General features: G+C 39.1%; 1 protein-coding gene and 1 non-coding gene across 4 annotated transcripts; both read left to right on the top strand.

The window, feature by feature from the left end:
• Positions 1–4,234: 4,234 nt before the first annotated feature.
• TCEAL5 (transcription elongation factor A like 5) lies at positions 4,235–7,265 on the top strand. 3 transcript variants are annotated; one of them, XM_043571186.1, is made up of 3 exons: positions 4,235–4,350; positions 5,646–5,727; positions 6,366–7,265. In XM_043571186.1, the coding sequence occupies exon 3, from the start codon at positions 6,393–6,395 to the stop codon at positions 7,011–7,013; it is 621 nt and encodes a 206-aa protein (XP_043427121.1). In that variant the 5' UTR covers positions 4,235–4,350; positions 5,646–5,727; positions 6,366–6,392; the 3' UTR covers positions 7,014–7,265. The 3 variants fall into 3 exon arrangements, with proteins under 3 accessions (XP_043427121.1, XP_043427120.1, XP_043427122.1); XM_043571185.1 differs by having other exon boundaries at positions 4,236–4,350; positions 5,646–5,713; XM_043571187.1 differs by lacking the exon at positions 5,646–5,727 and having other exon boundaries at positions 4,241–4,350.
• Positions 7,266–9,564: 2,299 nt separating this feature from the next.
• Positions 9,565–9,829, top strand: LOC122478152. The gene has a single exon (XR_006295900.1).
• The last annotated feature ends 9,426 nt before the right edge of the window (positions 9,830–19,255 follow it).

Here is a 19,255-nt window from a genome sequence, read left to right as displayed (position 1 = left end):
CCTTTTTATTCTCATAATAAAAGGTTTTTTATGTTGTTTAGGGCAACTTATGTCCTGCTCTCTGTAAATCTTTTCTACTATTTGAGCCACTCAAATATCCCAATAATGGAGTTCAAGATGGATGTCAAGACATCTAGTCATCAACTACATCATCTTTTTTATTTTTATTTTTATTTTTTTGTAAAAATGCTGTCGAGTCAATTGTGAGGCCCTGGCTAGAGGCTGGTTAGTTGCCCTTCATGAACAGATGATAAAGTATACACTTTTACCACTTCCCAGATCATGCATTCACACTCTGTGACACTATGCACCAGCCCTATTTGCCCATGGGCCAGGTTCCAGACAACAAAGAACAGCCCCTATGCCCTGGAGCCTGAGAAATTATTCAAATTAGCCAATACTCAAAGGTCCAGAAAAATGTAGCTAGCCCCACCTAATTTGTAATACATAAACTGCCCTTGAGAGATCCAACTAGCTGTTATCCAGGTGTAATGCCTGTAGCTTTGCTTGGCAACTAACTTTCTCTCTTTTGGAGCTATAAGTAACAAAGGGTTCTGCCTTCTATCTATTTTTGTGACAGTGTGTTGTGTTCCGCAATCAAAAGAACCTTTAAATTGTATAAAGTCATTTACAAAAATAAACTCACACAATATACAAAAATTAACTCAAAATGTATCAAAGAGCTAAATATATGAGATAAACTTTAAAACTCTTGAAAGAAAACAAAGGTATAAATCTTCATGTCCTTGAATTTGGCAATGAAGTTTTAGATATGACATCAAAAAGAAGAACAACAAAAAGAAAAACACATAAATTGGACTTCATAAAAATTAAAAACTTCTGTGGATAAGAAGACACTTTCAAGACAGTAAAAAAGCAATCCACAGAATGGAAGAAAATATTTGCAAATCATATATCTGAAAAGGGTTTTGTATCCAGAATATATGAAGAACTCTTATAATTCAATAAGAAAATGACAAGCAAACCAATTTAAAAAATGGACAAGGGTCTTGAATAGATATTTCTCCAAAGAAGATCGATAAATATCTGATAAATACAAGAAAAGATGCTTAATATTATTAGTTATTAGGAAAATGCAAAAATAAAAAAGTGAAAATTAACAGTTGTCTTTGAGAATGGAGAGCAATTGGAACCCTAATATATTGGTGGTAGGAGTGCAAAATGTTGCAGCCACTGTGGAGCAGTTTGGCAGTTCCTGAAAAAGTTTTACATAGAATTACCACATGATCCAGCAATTCCATTCTTAAATATTACCCAAGAGAAATAAAAACATACACCCACACAAACACTTATACAGAAGTGTTTAAGGCAGCACTTATAATGGTAGAAACATGGGGGCGCCTGGGTGGCTCAGTCGGTTGGGCGTCCGACTTCAGCTCGGGTCACGATCTTGCGGTTCGTGAGTTCGAGCCCCGTGTCGGGCTCTGGGCTGACGGCTCAGAGCCTGGAGCCTGCTTCCGATTCTGTGTCTCCCTCTCTCTCTGCCCCTCCCCCGTTCATGCTCTGTCTCAAAAATAAATAAACGTTAAAAAATTTTAAAAAATGGTAGAAACATGGAAATAACTCAAATATCCATCAATGTTGAATGGCTAAACAGAATACAATATGGGCATACGATTAAATATTCAGCCATAAAAAGGAATGAAATACTGTACATACTACAATGTGAATAGACCTTGAATATATTATGCTAAGTGAAAGAAGCCAAACATGAAAGGTCACATATTGCATGATTCCATTTATATGAAATATCTAAATTGGATAATTCCATGGAGACAAAGCAGATTAGTCATTGCTAGGAACCAGTAAAAGGGAAAAATTGGTAGTGACTGCTTAAAGGGTTTGGGGTCTCCTTCAGAGTTAATGCAAATATTTTGGAATGGAATAGAGGAGATGGTTTCACAACATTGTGAATGTACTATATGTCACTGAGTCATACACTTTAAAATAACTAATTTTGATGTTATGTTAATTTCTCCTAAAAATAGAGTCCTATTTGAAAAAAAGATATTTATAAAAGTATATTCTCTAGGCTAGTTGGCCTTCACTTGTTTTTATATTGCATACCCATCTGAATATCTTATGATACTAGTGGATCCTATCCTAGGCACACACCCGGTGCCTAGGTACACACCCGGTAACAATGTACATATCGCTCCCAACCACACACACATGCACATCATTTTGAATATAATTCCAGAGGATTAAGACGGTTCTCTAGGGGCGCCTGGGTGGTGCAGTCGGTTAAGCGTCCGACTTCAGCCAGGTCACGATCTTGCAGTCCGTGAGTTTGAGCCCCGCGTCAGGCTCTGGGCTGATGGCTCAGAGCCTGGAGCCTGTTTCCAATTCTGTGTCTCCCTCTCTCTCTGCCCCTCCCCCGTTCATGCTCTGTCTCTCTCTGTCCCAAAAATAAATAAACATTGAAAAAAAAATTAAAAAAAAAAAAGACGGTTCTCTAGTTAAGAATGCTGGAATCCAAGGAGAAAGTTCTCTCACTTTAACATAGGTCAGCTTCTATTTGTGTCTTCCTTTTCTCACTCCCAAGTAGCTTCTTCTCCATCTCCTCTATATCTTTTCTCTACCTATAGCTTCTACTTTTCCATGATATCAATCTGCTCATGTATCAGGGTTTCTCTGGTTCCTAGGTACAGACCTTTTCATAAGTGCACATACTCTAGTACCTTCTAAGCATATGCAATCTTGCATACCATTTCAGGTGGTCCAAGACTTCATCAGTTGAGAATGCATGGTCTACGTAAATCAGTACAGTCACCATGTCAGACTTCCTTAGACACTGAACCAAACCTGGCTCAGAGGGCACAGGATGGGTATGCACTGGGAAGCGGAAACCTTGCAGCATGCAAGGTGCTTTGGTGCTTCCTAGGTGCTCTGGCGAAGATACTGCAATTTAGAAACCCATCAGGCATCACCTCCTAAGTCAAGCAGTAGGCAGCAGACAGGGTCAAAGAAACTTCTACTTGGACACTCTGAATAAGGGCAGAGAACAGGTAGGTATGGAGGCTCTCCCCAGAGCAATCATTTCTCTGGGTTTTATAGAAAACTTCCACTGCAGGGGGCTGGAAGGGATGTGTCTTGGTTTTCAGTTGTTAGGACAGCATTCCCATCTCTGCTGGGGTTGACTTACTTCTGTGAGAATTTGGAAGAGGAAGGGAAGGATCCAAAGACATTTACTCAGGTCACTACCATGGTCATCTCTCCATGTTCGTTTTGGAGTAAGCAATAGTCAGGTGCCTGAATGCAAAGGAAGAGAGGCTCTGGAAGGTGAGAAGAGGATCTGGAAACTGCACATTCCCCGCTTCTCGAAAGGGCAGGGAAAATCAGACCATATCTACATCCCTCAGATCCTCAGCCACCTTTCCACAACAGCTAAACTTCCGAATGAAAATAGCCATGGACCAAATGTTGAAGATTGATATTGTGTCTGCCATCAGATTTCAGCAAGTCTACTTAACACTCAGTGATTGTTTAGGCACAATAAATACATGTATTTTTAATAGAACATGGAAGAACTACCTATTTATGAAAATTACAAAAAAATATTTTGTGTATAGCCAGTTCAAGCCATTTTCCATACAGTAAAAATTAATGCAATGAACTTAATTTTGGAAACTTGTTGGTTTTTTTTCTATCCTAAACACATTCTTTGCCCCCAAATGAAAATAGCTTAATTTAATTTTTGTTTATAAGAATAACCCATGCTGAGGGGAGCAAATTAAATAAAACTGAAAAAAAATATTTAGAAGAAAATAAAATCCCCACTTCAACTATCTGCTTCCCTACCTGGCAATCCACCGTGTACCTGCTATGTGAAGATCTGGAGGAGAGGAGAAACGAAAATCAGTGGCTAAGTTGAGTAGATTGACGGGATGGGGTAGGTGCTCTGAGATCAAAGGAGAGAAAGAAAAAACAATCCTCAGAAATGTACCAGTGGCCAGTTGCCCTAGGAGAAAATGTAGCTCTTCCCTGATAAAACAGAACAAACACATACCACAGGGAGAAGGGGCCACATTTGATCTTTGGGATTAGTAAAGACCAAAATGGGTGACAGGGGCTCAAACGGTGAGAGGAGGGGACTTAAGCAGAGCGAGGCGGAAGGGGGCTAGTGAAGGGAAGAAGTGGGCTGGCTCCTGACGCACTTTCTGCTGGTGGGAGGGGAACTAGGGACCCGAGCCCACTGGTGACGTTTCCTTCACGTGATCAGAGGCCTACGTGTGCAGAAGTCCCTCTCCTCCAGGTACCAGCTCCCTATTTCCGTGGAGAAAGATTTCAGACTGAGGGACAGAGGGCAGCTGCCCTATAGCCCTGCAGGTCGGTACAACCAGAGGAGAAGTTGCGGGGGGCGGGGGGGGGGTGCACTGGGGTATGGATGGTAACTGATAGAGGCTACAGAGGATCCTGTCTGCTTTCCAGATGCCACCCCCTCCCACCACCATTCATTTTGGCGCAGGAAATTGTATGAGTGTTGAGGGAGAGGTCTGGGTACCAGCTCTTATTTCCCCGGATAAATGTGGGCTTATGGCAGAAAGAAATGTGAGGAGACGGAGGCATCTCTCTGGAAGGGCTACAAATCCACAGGCACCTGCGGACCCCTGGGGTGGGGGATGGCAAAGGGCAAAGACCCGAGCGGGTCCAGGACTGGATTCTCTCTATCCCTTCCTTTCCCAATGGGTGTGTATTTGGTACAAGAAATCCAGGGCTTGGCAGGAGGAGGTGGAGAGGGACAAGGGGTTGAGAATGGGTACCAACTGGGATCTCCTAGGAGGCAGGTTATCCAGAGACGTCTGGCGGAGAGGGCCGGGGGAGGGGGATGACGATGAGGAGGAAATAGCCTGATCTATGCCGGGCAGCTGGAGGATGGCACAGCCTGTGAGCCAAAGGTGGGGAGGGCCTGTGTTCTCTGCATCTCTTCTCCAACTTCCGCCCATTTTGTAGCCGAAAATGATGGCCTGCAGGTAGCGGGGGAGGGGGGGAGGAGGTGCTGCAAAGAAGGGAGACAGAGGTTCAGTCTGGAGACTGGAGCTCCCTGTTGGGGAGGAGTGGCTTCTAAACTAAAGAACACTAACAGGAGATAAGATGAGCCAAATCTACTGAATTTGGAAATAATTTGTCTCTTGCATTGTAGGAAAACGTGGTATTCTGTGTATGTAGAGCGGCAAGGGGTGTCAGGAGTGCTCTGGACGTTTCAGTCCTGCCTCCTGACTCTATCTTCATCATTTTCAGAAACGTGATGGACTTTGTGCTATGTGGGCACCCTGGAGTGGGGGGTTGGGAAGGCAGATACCTGAGCCCAGCAGGATCTGCCTTCTGAACATCACTGTCCTGAACCTCACTCATTTTAGTGCAAAAACAAATGAGATATAAATTTGGGAGGAAGATTCAGAAACATAGTAACTCTTTGGAAATAATTGTTCTCTGCCATTGCCCAGTGGTAGAAAATGGAGGTATTAGGGAGGGGCTGTAAAGGGGGATCCGGGAAGCAAGGAAAAGGATTGGGGGGTGGCACGAGTTGGGAAAGTGTTGACAACTATAGTGTGAAAAGAAACAGCGTCCCAGTTGCCAGTCATTCACTTCTCATTTACCATGTGTCTCTTGTCTCTTTATAGGTCTTCAGGTCGGTAGTTGTAGGCACCAACCCAAACAAGAAAAGGAAAGACCTGCAGTATCAGTGCAGGTCAGTGGGAGAAGGTAACTGTCCCAGGACCCCTGGGAGTAGCAGTGACTTAAGCTTGAGCAGAGGTTGGGGAGGACAACCTTCCTCCAAGCCACCCTACTGCAGTCTCAGAATACATGGCCTATGTCAGGACCCTAAGGGAAGGAACATGGTGCTTTATGGCTGGTGAGGACCAAGGGAAGAACAAAGAAGTGAGAGACGAGAGACATAGCATCTGTGAAGCCCCTTGAAGATATTAGAATAGCTCTGAAATCTGAGAACTGGCCATTATCTGTTATATCTGCAGTTCTAGAAGTCTTACAACTGCAGGCAAGGAAAAAAAGAAACTGGCCAGGATTCCTGCAGGTCAGTGTGAGTTGGGGCTACCCATTTAAAATTGTCCTGGGCATTGCTAAGGCCAGAGCAAAGTTTAGGGACAAATCTGCTCTTATACAGTTCTCAGCACACCCCACTTAAATATAGAGAGAAGCACCTGTGAAAGTTTCTGTAGGGCTGGCTCATGTAAACATGTGGAAGCGGGGAGGAAAGGGAAAAAATGTATAGGTAAGAGTGCACCTGTAATTTGGGTAGGGTAAGGAAAACTCTAAATCATAAAAGCAAATATTTTTAGGACCTATATTATACAACCTAAGTTCTCCTTTTTGTCTCCTAGGACAGGCAAAGGAGGGAGAATCTTAACATGGAAAAGGTCTACAAAGAAAATGAACGAAAGCCAGAAAATGAAGGAAACTTCAAAAATGAGGGAAAGCCAGAAGACGAAGTAGATACAGAAGATGAAGGAAAATCAGATGAGGAAGAAAAGCTGGAAGTGGAGGGGAAGCCAGGGCATGAGGGAAAGCTCCAGAATGAGGGACAGCCAGATGATGAGGGACAACCAGAAGACGAGAAAAAGCAAGAAAAGCAGGGCAAGTCTGAAAATGAGGGAAAACCACACAGTGAGGGCAAGCCAGAATCCCTGGCAAAGGCTGAGAGTGAGTCGCGGGCTACCGAAAAGCGCCCAGCTGAAGATTATGTGCCTAGGAAAGCAAAAAGAAAAACGGACAGGGGGACAGACGATTCCCCCAAGGACTATCAGGAGGACTTTCAGGAAAGGCACTTGGGCAGTGAGGAGATGATGAGAGAATGTGGAGATGTGTCAAGGGCTCAGGAAGAGCTAAGGAAAAAACAGAAAATGGGTGGTTTTCATTGGATGCAAAGAGATGTACAGGATCCCTTTGCCCCAAGGGGGCAACGGGGTGTCAGAGGAATGAGGGGTGGAGGTAGGGGCCAGAAGGACTTAGAAGATGTCCCATATGTTTAATGCCTTTGGCCTTCAATTCTGATTTCTCTAGTGAGAATATTGCTGACCCTGCTTTCCCTGGTAGGCATTTGCCGGGCTATGTGCTTTAACCTTATGCTGATACTTTGCTTTAGGTGTCACTCTCGGTCACCAGCAGCCTTCACCCAACTGCAGCACTCTGTCTTTAAGTAGGGAACTTTCACCCATGTGCATGGAAAAGATGTTCATGGTACATTGTAAAATAATAATAAAAAAACAGTTTTCAGAACCGCATATACAGCATCAGCCCATTTTTGAAAAAAAATAGTTACATAATACATCCATGAGTAGGGAAAACTATGAGTGTATCAAAAGAGAAATGGTGGCTTTCTCTGTGTAGTGGCAATGGAAGAGATTATCTTCTCTCATCTGCTTTTTTCCTGAAAAAAACATAGATTACTTTTACTATAAAATAAATAATAAAAGATGTAAAAATGGGAAAACACATACAAAGCAATCAAAATAACAGTTCAGTGAGTTTATGAACTCAGTGGAGACACTTAAAATTACTTTGGCAGGATGTGAATGATGTGTTAAATTCACATTCCCTCTGGGACTCAAAAATGGAGGAATTAACCTGAGAGTTATTACAGATCCATTTCTGTAACAGTCTCATCATCTGTGAAATGGGGATAAAACTTCTCTTCCAGGGCTGTGGAGAAGATCAGATGAGGTATTGAGTATGTGAGCTGTATTGAGTTGACTCCTACCCTCTGACCTGCAGTAACAGAAACAGAACTCTGTTTGGGGGAGGGCTGAAGGAAGTCTCACTTGTGTTCAGGAATAAGTCTTGGAAGCTAAGAGGTGGGTGCCACTTTACCTTGAGTAATACTATGTTTGATGTGCACTGTGCTTCTTCTCATGGGTCCTGCACTCCCCTAAGGGTCTCACTGCTGCTAGTGGGTTGGAATCCTCAAGGTAACAAAACCTTTTTGATTTCCAGAGAGTCTCTGCTGAGTTGAATCCTCACTATGTTCCCTGCTAAACTGTGGAGAAAGTCCCTCTTTCCATGTTATACTGTAGTTTTAACACTGACAAGAAATGTGGGAAAATGCTTTGTAAATTTTTAATTAATATACTTTTCAGACATTATAATTACCCCATTAGATTTGCCCTTTTCAAAACAAAGAATTCATCTTACTGATTTTGGTACCCACAACATATAATAGAAGTTTTTTTTAAAAAAAGTCAGAATGCCTCAATTCTTGCTCCAGTTCTGTCTCTGATTGAATATGTAAGCCTGAGCACATAATTTCATTTTTTAGCAACTGAAACTTAACACTCCAAAAGGAACACAGCAGTACAGGGATTATATCACAATTCATTGGTAAATGATTTTAACATTGGATATAGTAGTAGTCTCAAATTTTGCTAGCTGCCAGCAGACTACCTGCATTAAAATCATCTAGCTACCTTGTCAAAAATTCACAATCCTGGCACATCCAATATAGAAGAATCTCTTTTGACTTGTCCTCACAATGTCGGTGTGTGTGTCTTTTGTTCTTAGCTCATTTTTATCAAATGGATACCTGTAATTTTTTTTAATCCAACAGTGCAAAAAATTTATTATTAAAAATCTCAGTCTGCCTTGCCATTCCACATTCTCATCCTCCAAAGGCAACTACCATAAACGTTTTTGGTTTCTTCTAGTATTTATCTCCATACTCCTGAATAATATACTTACGCTGCAATTTCTTTTTTTATAAACAGTTGCATTGAAATGTAATTCACATACCACAACATTCACCCTTAATTTTAAAGTGTACAATTTATTGGTTTTTAGTATATTAGCAGAGTTCTGAAACCATCACCACTATTAGTTCCAGGATATTTTCATCACCCTGAAAAGAACTTTATACACATTAGCATATAATGGTGTTCCCATTCTCTTCTCCCCCCAGCTCCTGGCAAACAATGATCTACTTTGTCTCTACAGATTTGCATATTCTAGACATCTCATATCTATGGAATCATACAGTATATGACTCCTTTCAAGTAGCATGAAGTTTTTAAGTTTCATCCATATAGTAGCATGTATCAGTACTAAAAATTCATGTACATGGGATTTTTTGCCTTTTAAAATAAACTTCATTGAGAAGACAAAATATGATATTTACAAGTACAGAAATTATGGTTCTGTCTTAGCTTATTATGTAGATAACCTCAGTGCATGCTAATGATTATGTCCAAAGTTGCATTAACTTCATTTAAATGCTTTGATTCCTTTTATGAAGAGGTACTCTAAATTTAATGTACTTGTTTCTTGTCTGTTTTAAAGTAAACACAGGTGTGTAGTATGTGATACACTACTTATTCATTTCTGCTCAAAGAACCAAAAATGTTTTTCCATTCTTTTTTTACTTGAAATCTTTCATTTTACTGAAATATAATTTACATGCATTGCTATATGTTTAAGATGTACAGCATATGGATTTATTTACATATTTGTAAATTACCACAATAATTAGTTGTATACCCATAATCTCATATAGATATGATAAAAAACAAAACAAAACAAAACAAAACAAAACAAAACACCTGTTGGGAGAGGGGCCTGGAGCAGCACCACCTGTGTGGTGCAATGGTGTTGTGTGGAAGGTTCATGTAGGCTGAGTTTTGAGTGGATGCACGACTGTATGAATGTACGAGTGGGCCATGCAAGGTGAGTGTGTGCCCCAATCCCTGAGCCCTTGCCCTCCCCCACACTTTGATAGTATTTGATCAAGGTGTGACCCTACCCCTGAGGAGATGACCTGAGATGAAAAGCTTCCCTCCCAAGAAGTCCCCTCCTCTGTGCAGGGATCTCCCTCCTCAAAAAAGGAAATAAAAAGAAAAGAAACGAAAAAGAAAAAAAAATACGGTGATGAGAACTATTAGGATTTACTCTCAACAACTTTCATATATATTATACAGTAATGTCAACTTTTTGCATTTAAATATGTGTTTTATTTCCTTGAGTATATACCTAGGAGTGGAATGCTATGCTATGTGGTAATTCTATGTACAACTTTTTGAGGAACTGCCAAACTGTTTCTTAAAGCAACTGTGGCATTTGACAGTCCCATCCAGATCCTGTGTTCAAGTGTTCCAACTTCTCTGCATCCTTGCTAACACTTGTCATTGCCTGTATTTTTTATTTTGGCCATCTTAGTATAAAGTGGAATCCATTGTGGTCTTGATTTGCATTTTCCTAATGGCTAATGATGTTGAGCATATTTTCATGTGTGTATTGTTCATTTGTATATCCTCTTTGGAGAAATGTCTATTTAAATCCTTTACCCATTTTAAAATTGGGTTGGTTGCCTTTTTATTGTCAAGTTTTGAGTTCTTTCTTGATCTTGGCTACAATTCTCTTATCAGATATATGACTTGTAACAGCTATTTTCTAACTTATTAACTTAGTCATTATCCACTGGCTTTCTGATACCATAATTGAGTAGTTCTCTCTTCTCATCACAATCTCCATATCTATTGCCTATCTCCTAATATAGCTTTATCACATCTAATGTGTATTGTAACAAGCCTTCAGTGATTCTGTTGTTTAACTCTGAGGACCATTTGTTCATTTGTCAGGTTAGGCTAAGCTTATTCTAGGGTAGCTACCAACCCCAAAACATCAGTGGCCTACCACAACAAAGGTTTATTTTTGAAACTTCATGAGGATTGGGTATGGACAGGTTCTGCTCCCTCTAGTTTCCCAGAGATCCAGACTAATCACGATACCACTGCAACAGAGGAAAAGCATACATGGAGATCTCACACTCATTTTTCCACACCGTGGTCTAGAAGTGATATAAATCACTGCTGTTCACAGCCCATTTTTTTTTCATATTTCTAACTCTTCAATTCTGGCAAACAATTCTGAGAAAGGTGTTATTATGCCTTCCATATAGGTGATTTAATTGAGGCTCATAGAGTGTAAGTGATTTATGCAAAGTCACATACTGGTAAGGGGAAGGGCCAATATTGGAACTTGGGTTTACTTGGCTCTAAGGCGATGATGCTTAACTAGTTTGCTTTCCTAAATACAAGGATTTGAATTTTATCTTCACCCTATTGACCAACCAATCCTTTAAGATGTCAGAATAGTGGTAATGTTTTTTTTCAGATGACAGATCTAAAGAGCAAGGCTCACAATGGCATTGCTTCCTCCACTATTAATGCCTTTAAAAGACATTTAATGCCAATTCACGGCCCGATTGCCTTGGCCTCCAAGTCATGGGCTCTTCCTATAGTACATGTAGGTATTCAGACAGGTGGTAACACCTGTTTTCTCCTGAGTTGGAAGATCACATTCCTTCTTAAGCTCCCTTTGCCTGGAATCTCTTATACATTTGGGCCTGGGATGACTCAAACATTAGAAGTACTGCACTGGGCAGATACAGAACTGATGTCACTACAAAACCACCAAAACAGGCCCAGGCACAATCAAGGCCTTTCTGGGAGTCGGAGCAAGGTTGGCTGGAGTAATTGTCCTAACTTCATCCCCATGCCTATTATTGTTCTGGAGGCTATTTCAATAGACTCTGAGAGAAGGGTTCAACATGTCTACTTCCAAACTCAAATTATCTGTTCAAATCCAGGTTTTAACTGGCTCTGAAAGGGAGCAATGCTTTAAAGTTTTATGGTATGGAGTTTAATTTCCATCCCTACAAAATTCTCCTTCATACTTCAAAAGTGAAAAAGACAGAGAAAACAAACAAACAATAAAGCCTTATGACTAACAATGAAGAGTTTCTGTCATTGGAGACTATGGAACCTATTACCTGTTCCTTTTAGCCAACAAAGAATGACCTGTGTTGCTAAGGATAGTCATATAAGAGATAGCTACTTTGCTTCTACCTCACAATCTTCCCAACCCATAAATACTTTTGGGATAAGAAAATAAATGTTCCTGAGAATAGATATCAACTCCCTGTCCACTGCAAGCCACTAGAGCAAAAGAGTTTGTACTTCTTATGGGAACCAAAAGGAACCTTAAATCAAGTGTTATTTAATTTGTAAAATGAACAAGACAATTTTTGGTTTCATCCCCAAATGGAGAGCTAAAAAGAATAGCACTCACATTACAACAGGAAAGAAAGTTGTATAAATGGCAAAATAACAATTTTTCTTAAAACTCTCAGAGAACTGAGTTCACAGGGCAAACAATTATCACAAAATCTAGAGAGAGACTTGTGGAGGGAGAAATAGGACCTGAGTATCTGCTTATCTGGGATAGACACTACCAAACAGCATGTAGACCAGTAAGAAAATTTGGCTTGAAAATGTTAATGACTTTCTAAAGACTGAGTGAGGGCTATCATGAGTGTGTGAAGTCCCCAAGGGCTGCAGATATAAAGGGCTTACATTCAGGTTTTATTCCAAAAACTTCAAGTGTTCCTAGGGACGATCAGGGAGAATCTGAGAAAGCTTGCTCCAAAGTGCCAGCTAAGAGACTGAGACAGCAGTCACTGAAGAAATTCCAACCAGACTAAACTCCCCTGATAAACAAAAGACTTAATCATGCAGGAAGAAGGACAACAGATCTTGAAGACACAAGTAGAACCCCACAGCAGTTGACGAAAGGAAACTGAAAAACAAAAAGCTCTATGAGGGGAGGGAGCAGGCATGTGTGCTAGGTTCAGCATTGTATCTGAAGGAGAGGCATGAATACATGAAAAGGTTACATCACTAAAACTCAGGTTCACAGTGCTTACCTAAGATGAAGACCTTATCAGAACATCAGAGAATGCCTGTCCCTCTCTCTGCAACACGACACTAACAACCACTGAGTAAAAATAACAGTGGAGGACAGCAAGAAACATTCTTTCTCAGAAGAGCAAAAGAAAACTGCAAAGCCAATTGGAAAGACTCAAAGCCAATGGGAAGAAAACATCAAACTAAGCCCAACTTCTAACTAGATTAAACTTCCATACTAAAAACTTAGCAGGAAGGACATGTTCATCTTCAGTCATAAACTCTATTTACCTCAGTAATTACTATCTTACCAAGTTTTCAGGTAATATTATGAGAAATACAAAGACAAGAAAAGAAAACATTCTGAAGATACAAAACAATAATGAGAACCAGAATCAAATATGACATGGGTCTTGAAACTATCAGACAGGGAATTTAAAATAACTGTGGTTGGTGTTCCACTTCTGGCACGGTAATGTGAGGAACTCTGAGGATCCATTCCCCGCTGAAATTGCTGAAAGTTATTTTTTAATATAACCATTTGAATTCTTTCAAAATTATCATAAGGGTATACAGGAAATGGAAAAAAATGATACATTTCTTTAAAAAATCTAAAACAATAAGAACAATGAGAATCTGTGACATTTGAACCAAGACTTTCTCCATCCTTACACCTTCCCAGCTCAGCATAATGGAAATTATACTCCAGAAGGGTACAGCCAAGAGCACAGTTCCCTTCTCACCTCAGCTCACATCTGAAGGGTCACTTTATCTTTCCAGGAGAGAAGGAACTTCTTATACTGCTTTGAGTTAATCTGTTGCTCAGACTATAAGTTTTAGGTGAGTGTAGCCAAAAGGTGAGGGCTCCCTTCTGCCCAGGCCCAATTTATCATAAAGAAGCTCTCCCTTCAGCACAGTGTGCTAAGAATACTGGGCCCCCAGTTCCCTGGGACAGGCAAGTCAAGAAGACTTGATGGTACTTAATCCCCATTCAAGTGCACAGGTACTAAAGCAGGAGTGTCACTCAAAGAGAATTGTGCCACTGTGCCCATCCCTAGCTCCAGAGCCTTGTATCAGAGGGTTGTTTTTTTTTTTCCCATTGGGAGAGGCAGGTTTTGAAGCAGAGAGCTCCAATCCCCTTCCAAAGCACTGTCACACAGTGTGGAGAGGTTGAAGTTTGAAAGCATGATAAGAAATGAAGATTGTGGTCAAATGCAATTAAGAGGAGGTCAGTAGATTAGAGATGTAACTTAACATTATGCCAGCTAGTTTATCAGAGGATTAGAAAAAGAGACAGATAAGTAGATTCTTATTGGGATCAAAACAAACATCAAACAATGACATCAAAAACTATGTCTGAAAAGGAGCCAAAATTTCATACCATAAATCTGTGAAGCAATTTATGCCCCAGAGCAATTTCAAAAACAATATAGCAATAGGGCACCTGGGTTTCTCAGTTGGTTAAGCATCTGACTTTGGCTCAGGTCATGATCTCCAGGTTCATGAGTTTGAGCCCCACATTGGGCTCTCTGCTGTCAGCACAGAGCCTGCTTCAGATCCTGTGTCCCCCTCTCTCGGCCCCTCCCCTGCTCTCTCACTCAAAATAAATAAATAAACATTAAAAAAATTAAAAACAGGGGTGCCTGGGTGGCTCAGTCAGTTAAGCATCTGACCTCAGGTCAGGTCATGATCTCATGGTTCATGAGTTCAAACCTCGCATTGGGTTCTGTGCTGACAGCTCGGAGCCTGGAGCTTGCTTCGGATTCTGTCTCTCTCTGTCTCTCTTTCTCTCTCTGTCTCTGCCCCTCCCCCACTTGCACTCTCTCTCAAAAATAAATGAAACATATTTTTTTTTAATTAAAAACAAAAGAAAAAGAACAGAACAATCAGCCAGCTATTAGTGGAGCTTAACAGCTAAGTATGTTCAGGGAAAAAGACAGTGAAGAGAACTGACAAAACCATTTTCATACAACAGTGACTGTGGGCATACCCAATTCTGTGCCCTCTCAGGAACAACGAAAGAGTCTTTACATAGCTGGGAAGAAATGGACATGACTAAAATAGCCAGCCACTAAACAAACAAGCAAACAACAACAATAATAAGCCCCAGGAGAAGAACACAAGTACTCAGAGTTGCTAAAATGTATTACCTAAAAAATTGCAAGACATGCAGAGAACCAGGAAAGTATGCCCATGTATGGGGAGCAAAGCAGGCAATAGAAACTGCCTGCAAGAGTGACCAGATGTTAAATTTAACAAAAACTTCAAAGTAGCCACTATAAATATATTTCAAGAATGAAAAACCCTGTGATTAAAGAATAAAGGTAAGTATGATAACAATGTTAAATCAAGTAGAAAAAATAAAAATGAGATATTATGAAAAGAAACAAGTGGAAATTCTGAAAAGTACAAAGAATGAAATAAAAAATTCATGAGAGGAAACAAACAGTAGATTTGAGCTAGTAGAAGAAATAATTTGTAAATTCTAAGATTCATAGATTTTATGTAATCTAAAGAAGAGAGAAAAAAGAAAACTGAATAGTCTCAGAGAAATATAGAATAGTATTAATTGGACTAACATGTACATAATGGGAATACCAAAAGCAGAGGGAAAAGGAGGAGAAAAAATTCAAAGAAATAAGGTTTGAAAACTTCCCAGATTTAATGAAAAATATTCATCTACATATCCAGGAAGCTCAGTGAATTTCAAGTAGAATACATGCAAGAGATTGGCAAACAGACACAACATAGTAAAATACTAAAAGCCAAAAACAAGAAGAAAATATTGAAAAAACCAAGAGAAAAATAACTCCTACCTTATAAGAGAACCACAGTAAGATTAATAGCTAATTTATCATCAAAATAATGGATGCCAGAAGGAAGGAAGACAACATATTCAAACTGCTCACAGATACAACCTGTTAGCCAGGAATTCTGTGTTCATCAAAGTTAATTTTCAAAAATGATGGCAAAATAAAGAAATAGATAAAAAATGAAAGAATCTGTTGCTAGCATTCTCACCTTACAAATAATACTAAAGAAAGTTCTCTAGTTCTGAATGTGAATGCCCCCAGACAGTAATTTGAATCCATGGAAAATAAAAGCACACATACAGGTAATTATGTAATTCTAAAAGACAGTACAAGTGCATATTTTTCCCTTTCCTTTGCTTAACTGATTTTGAAAAGGAACTGTTTAAAACAGTACATTTATAATGTGTTGTTTGGGGCTATAACATATAGAGCTGAAATATATCTGCCAATAAGAGCACAAAGGATATGGGTGGGAGCAAAGCTGTATTAGGATAAGGACATGAATCCACAAGGTAACTAAAATACCTCTGAAGAAACGAAGAGAACCAGAAGTGATAAATAAGGAGACTAACATAATTCTACAGATATTACTTGCTATCCTTCTTCTTGCATCTTTCATAAAAGACAAAGTTATGTAAAGTAATAATAAAAATGGATGGGCTTATAAGATTTTTTGATGTGATATGTATAACAATATTACCAAAATGAGTGGAAAAAGGGAATAGGACTGTATGGGAATGATGTTTCTATGTCTTACTGGAGTTTAGTTAGTATAAATATGAGATCCTGGTAAGTTAAGATGTATGTGCCAAGTCCTAGGACAATCACAAAGGAAACACTTCTGAAAAATATAATGAAAATGTTATTAAAGAAACTAAAATTCTTTATTAAAATATATTCAATTAATGTAAGGAAAAGGAAGGAAAGGAAGAATAGAGGAACAAAAAATACATGAGCCATATGACAGACTAAAAGTGAGTTGGCAGAAATAATTACAATTATATCAATAACATCAAATGTGAATGAATTAACTCAAATGAAAGGCAAAATTGTCAGACTGAATTTTAAAAAGATCCAACTATATGCTGTTTATAGGAGACACACTTTAGATTCACAAGTAGATTGAAAGAAAAGGGATGAAAAAATATAAATCATCCAAATCTGAGGCATTGTATTACAGATGAAAGCCCTAACCTTATGAAAGGGTGGGGGGAAAAGAGCTGACCTAAGATGCTTTGGAAAATAGTGTTTTCACTGTATATTATAAGGATGAAGACAAAAAGAACTGACAAAATAAATTCTGTGCTCTTATTGGGAAATTTGTTTCCCACAGATATACATGACAACAATTCTGAAACTACTTTAAATATATAGTAGGGTTAAATCAGTCAATCAATCAATCAATCAATCAATCATATATAAGGAGAACCAGGTTTCTCACTGTCAGTGACAGAAGTTAAAAATAAGTGGAGGGACTGGGGTGCCTGAATGTTTCAGTCAGAAGAACATGCAATTCTTGATCTTGGGGTTGCAAGTTTGAGCCCCACATTGGGTGTAGAGATTACTTAAATAAATTTTAAAAAACTTTAAAAATAAGTGGAGAAAAAGCTAAATTAATACCTGTCATAATGGATTAGAGTCATAAGTATGAATGTATGTATTGTGGGGAGGGGAGAAGGAGGGAAGGAGAGATACAGACACAATAAATAGATGTAGGTATACATACATCTCTTTGCTCTATCAGCTGAGAAGTCCTAGAAACAATGACACTCCATTAGCAACAGATACACCTTGCATTCAGATCTTAATTATATATGATTATCCAATAAAAGTAACCAAGATTTCTTGGAGAAGTGGCTGATTATTGGGACATTGGAAAAAGGAAAATACAAGATGAATCTGGAATATCTTGTAGTACCAGAAAGCAAGGAAGCAGAAAAAGGATAATGGTATGCTAACCTGAAAGAGCCCCTATGGCCAAGGGTGGTATAATTTGGGGGGAAAAAAACCCAAAAACAATAATGATCATATTGAATTATAATGCCAAAGATTTAAAAATTCATGAGTCATAGTGATAGAAACAAAGATTTGTATCAATAAGTAAATCGGGGGAGGGGGAGGACAAATCTTTAATATAATAAATAATTTGGAAGTATTAAATGTAGAAGGAAATGAGTGATATAAAAATTTTACCATAAGAACATCATTGTGATAATTGCTGCAGGAAAAATCCACAGGATATTTTTCAGTTTCAAATTATTTGACTCCTATTATTTATTAATTACTATGGTTATTTTCTTTTCATTTTTAAAAAAATTTTTAGGGCGCCTGGGTGGCGCAGTCGGTTAAGCGTCCGACTTCAGCCAGGTCACGATCTCGCGGTCCGTGAGTTCGAGCCCCGCGTCGGGCTCTGGGCTGATGGCTCAGAGCCTGGAGCCTGTTTCCGATTCTGTGTCTCCCTCTCTCTCTGCCCCTCCCCCGTTCATGCTCTCTCTCTGTCCCAAAAATAAATAAACGTTGAAAAAAAAATTTAAAAAAAAATTTTTAATGTTTATTTTTTAAGAGACAGAAAGAGACAGAGCATGAGTGGGGGAGGGGTTCAGAGAGAGGGAGACACAGAATCCAAAGCAGGCTTCAGGCTCTGAACTGTCAGCACAGAGCCGGACATGGGGCCCCAACTCACAAACCATGAGATAATAACCTGAGCCAAAGTCAGACGCTTAACTGACTGAGCCACACAGACACCCTACTGTGGTTGTTTTCAAACACATATCTACAAATTCTTTGGTACTCCCCCATCCAGGGGGTAGAACTTAATTCCTCTCCTCTTTAATGTGAGCTAGACTTGGTAACTTGCTTCTAACAAATAGAGTAAAAAAAGAGAAAAACAGTAACTTTATAAGTGGAGAAACCCAGTAGACATCATCTTAACCAAGTGATGAAAATTAACTTCACCATTGATTGGTCATGTTGATATCATGTAAGCCTGATATTATGATGAAAATGGCATTTCACCTCTGTGATATTCTTCTTCCAAATCAGTAACTCTGGTGTAATTATGAGAAAAATATCAGACAAACCCAAATTGAGGAACATTCTACAAAATACCTCACTCTTCAAAAGTGTCAAGGTCATGAAAACCAAGGAAGACTGAGAAACTACAACAGAGCAGAGTAGACTAAAAAGATGTTTTAACTTTGTATCCTGGGTTGAATCTTGGAATAGAGAAAAGTCATTTGTAGAAAACCTGGAGAAATGTGAATAAAGTCTGTAATTTAGTTAACAGTAGGGCACAAAAGTTAATTTCTTTATTTTTATAAATGTAACATAATTATTAGACAAAGCTGGACATAGGGTATATGGGAACTCTTTGTACTATCCTTAAAAGTCTTCATTAGAACTAAAATAATTTCAGAACAAAAACTTTAAAAAAAATACACCAGGCTGAGTTTCAAGAACCCATATAATAAAACTCTCTTAATGAATGAAACTGACTAAATAGCTGAGAAAACAAACTGAAATGTCATTACATGGACTCATTATTCAGTGAGAAAGGGAGAATTTGACAGACTACAGTTGACAGCAATTACTTGAAAAAATAAAACCATTCCATGTTATGCCAGAAAATTTGAACTACTTAATAAACTAGTTATGCACACATATATCTATTTATCATGTGTATGTGCATGAAAGAGTATTTTCTAAATACTGTTATGCCACTTCCTTCAATCA

Source organism: Prionailurus bengalensis, chromosome X, assembly GCF_016509475.1.
Source record: "Prionailurus bengalensis isolate Pbe53 chromosome X, Fcat_Pben_1.1_paternal_pri, whole genome shotgun sequence".
NCBI classification, from domain to species: Eukaryota; Metazoa; Chordata; class Mammalia; order Carnivora; family Felidae; genus Prionailurus; species Prionailurus bengalensis.
Note: the sequence above shows the minus strand (reverse complement) of the source record. Positions and strands in the feature narration are given on the sequence as shown.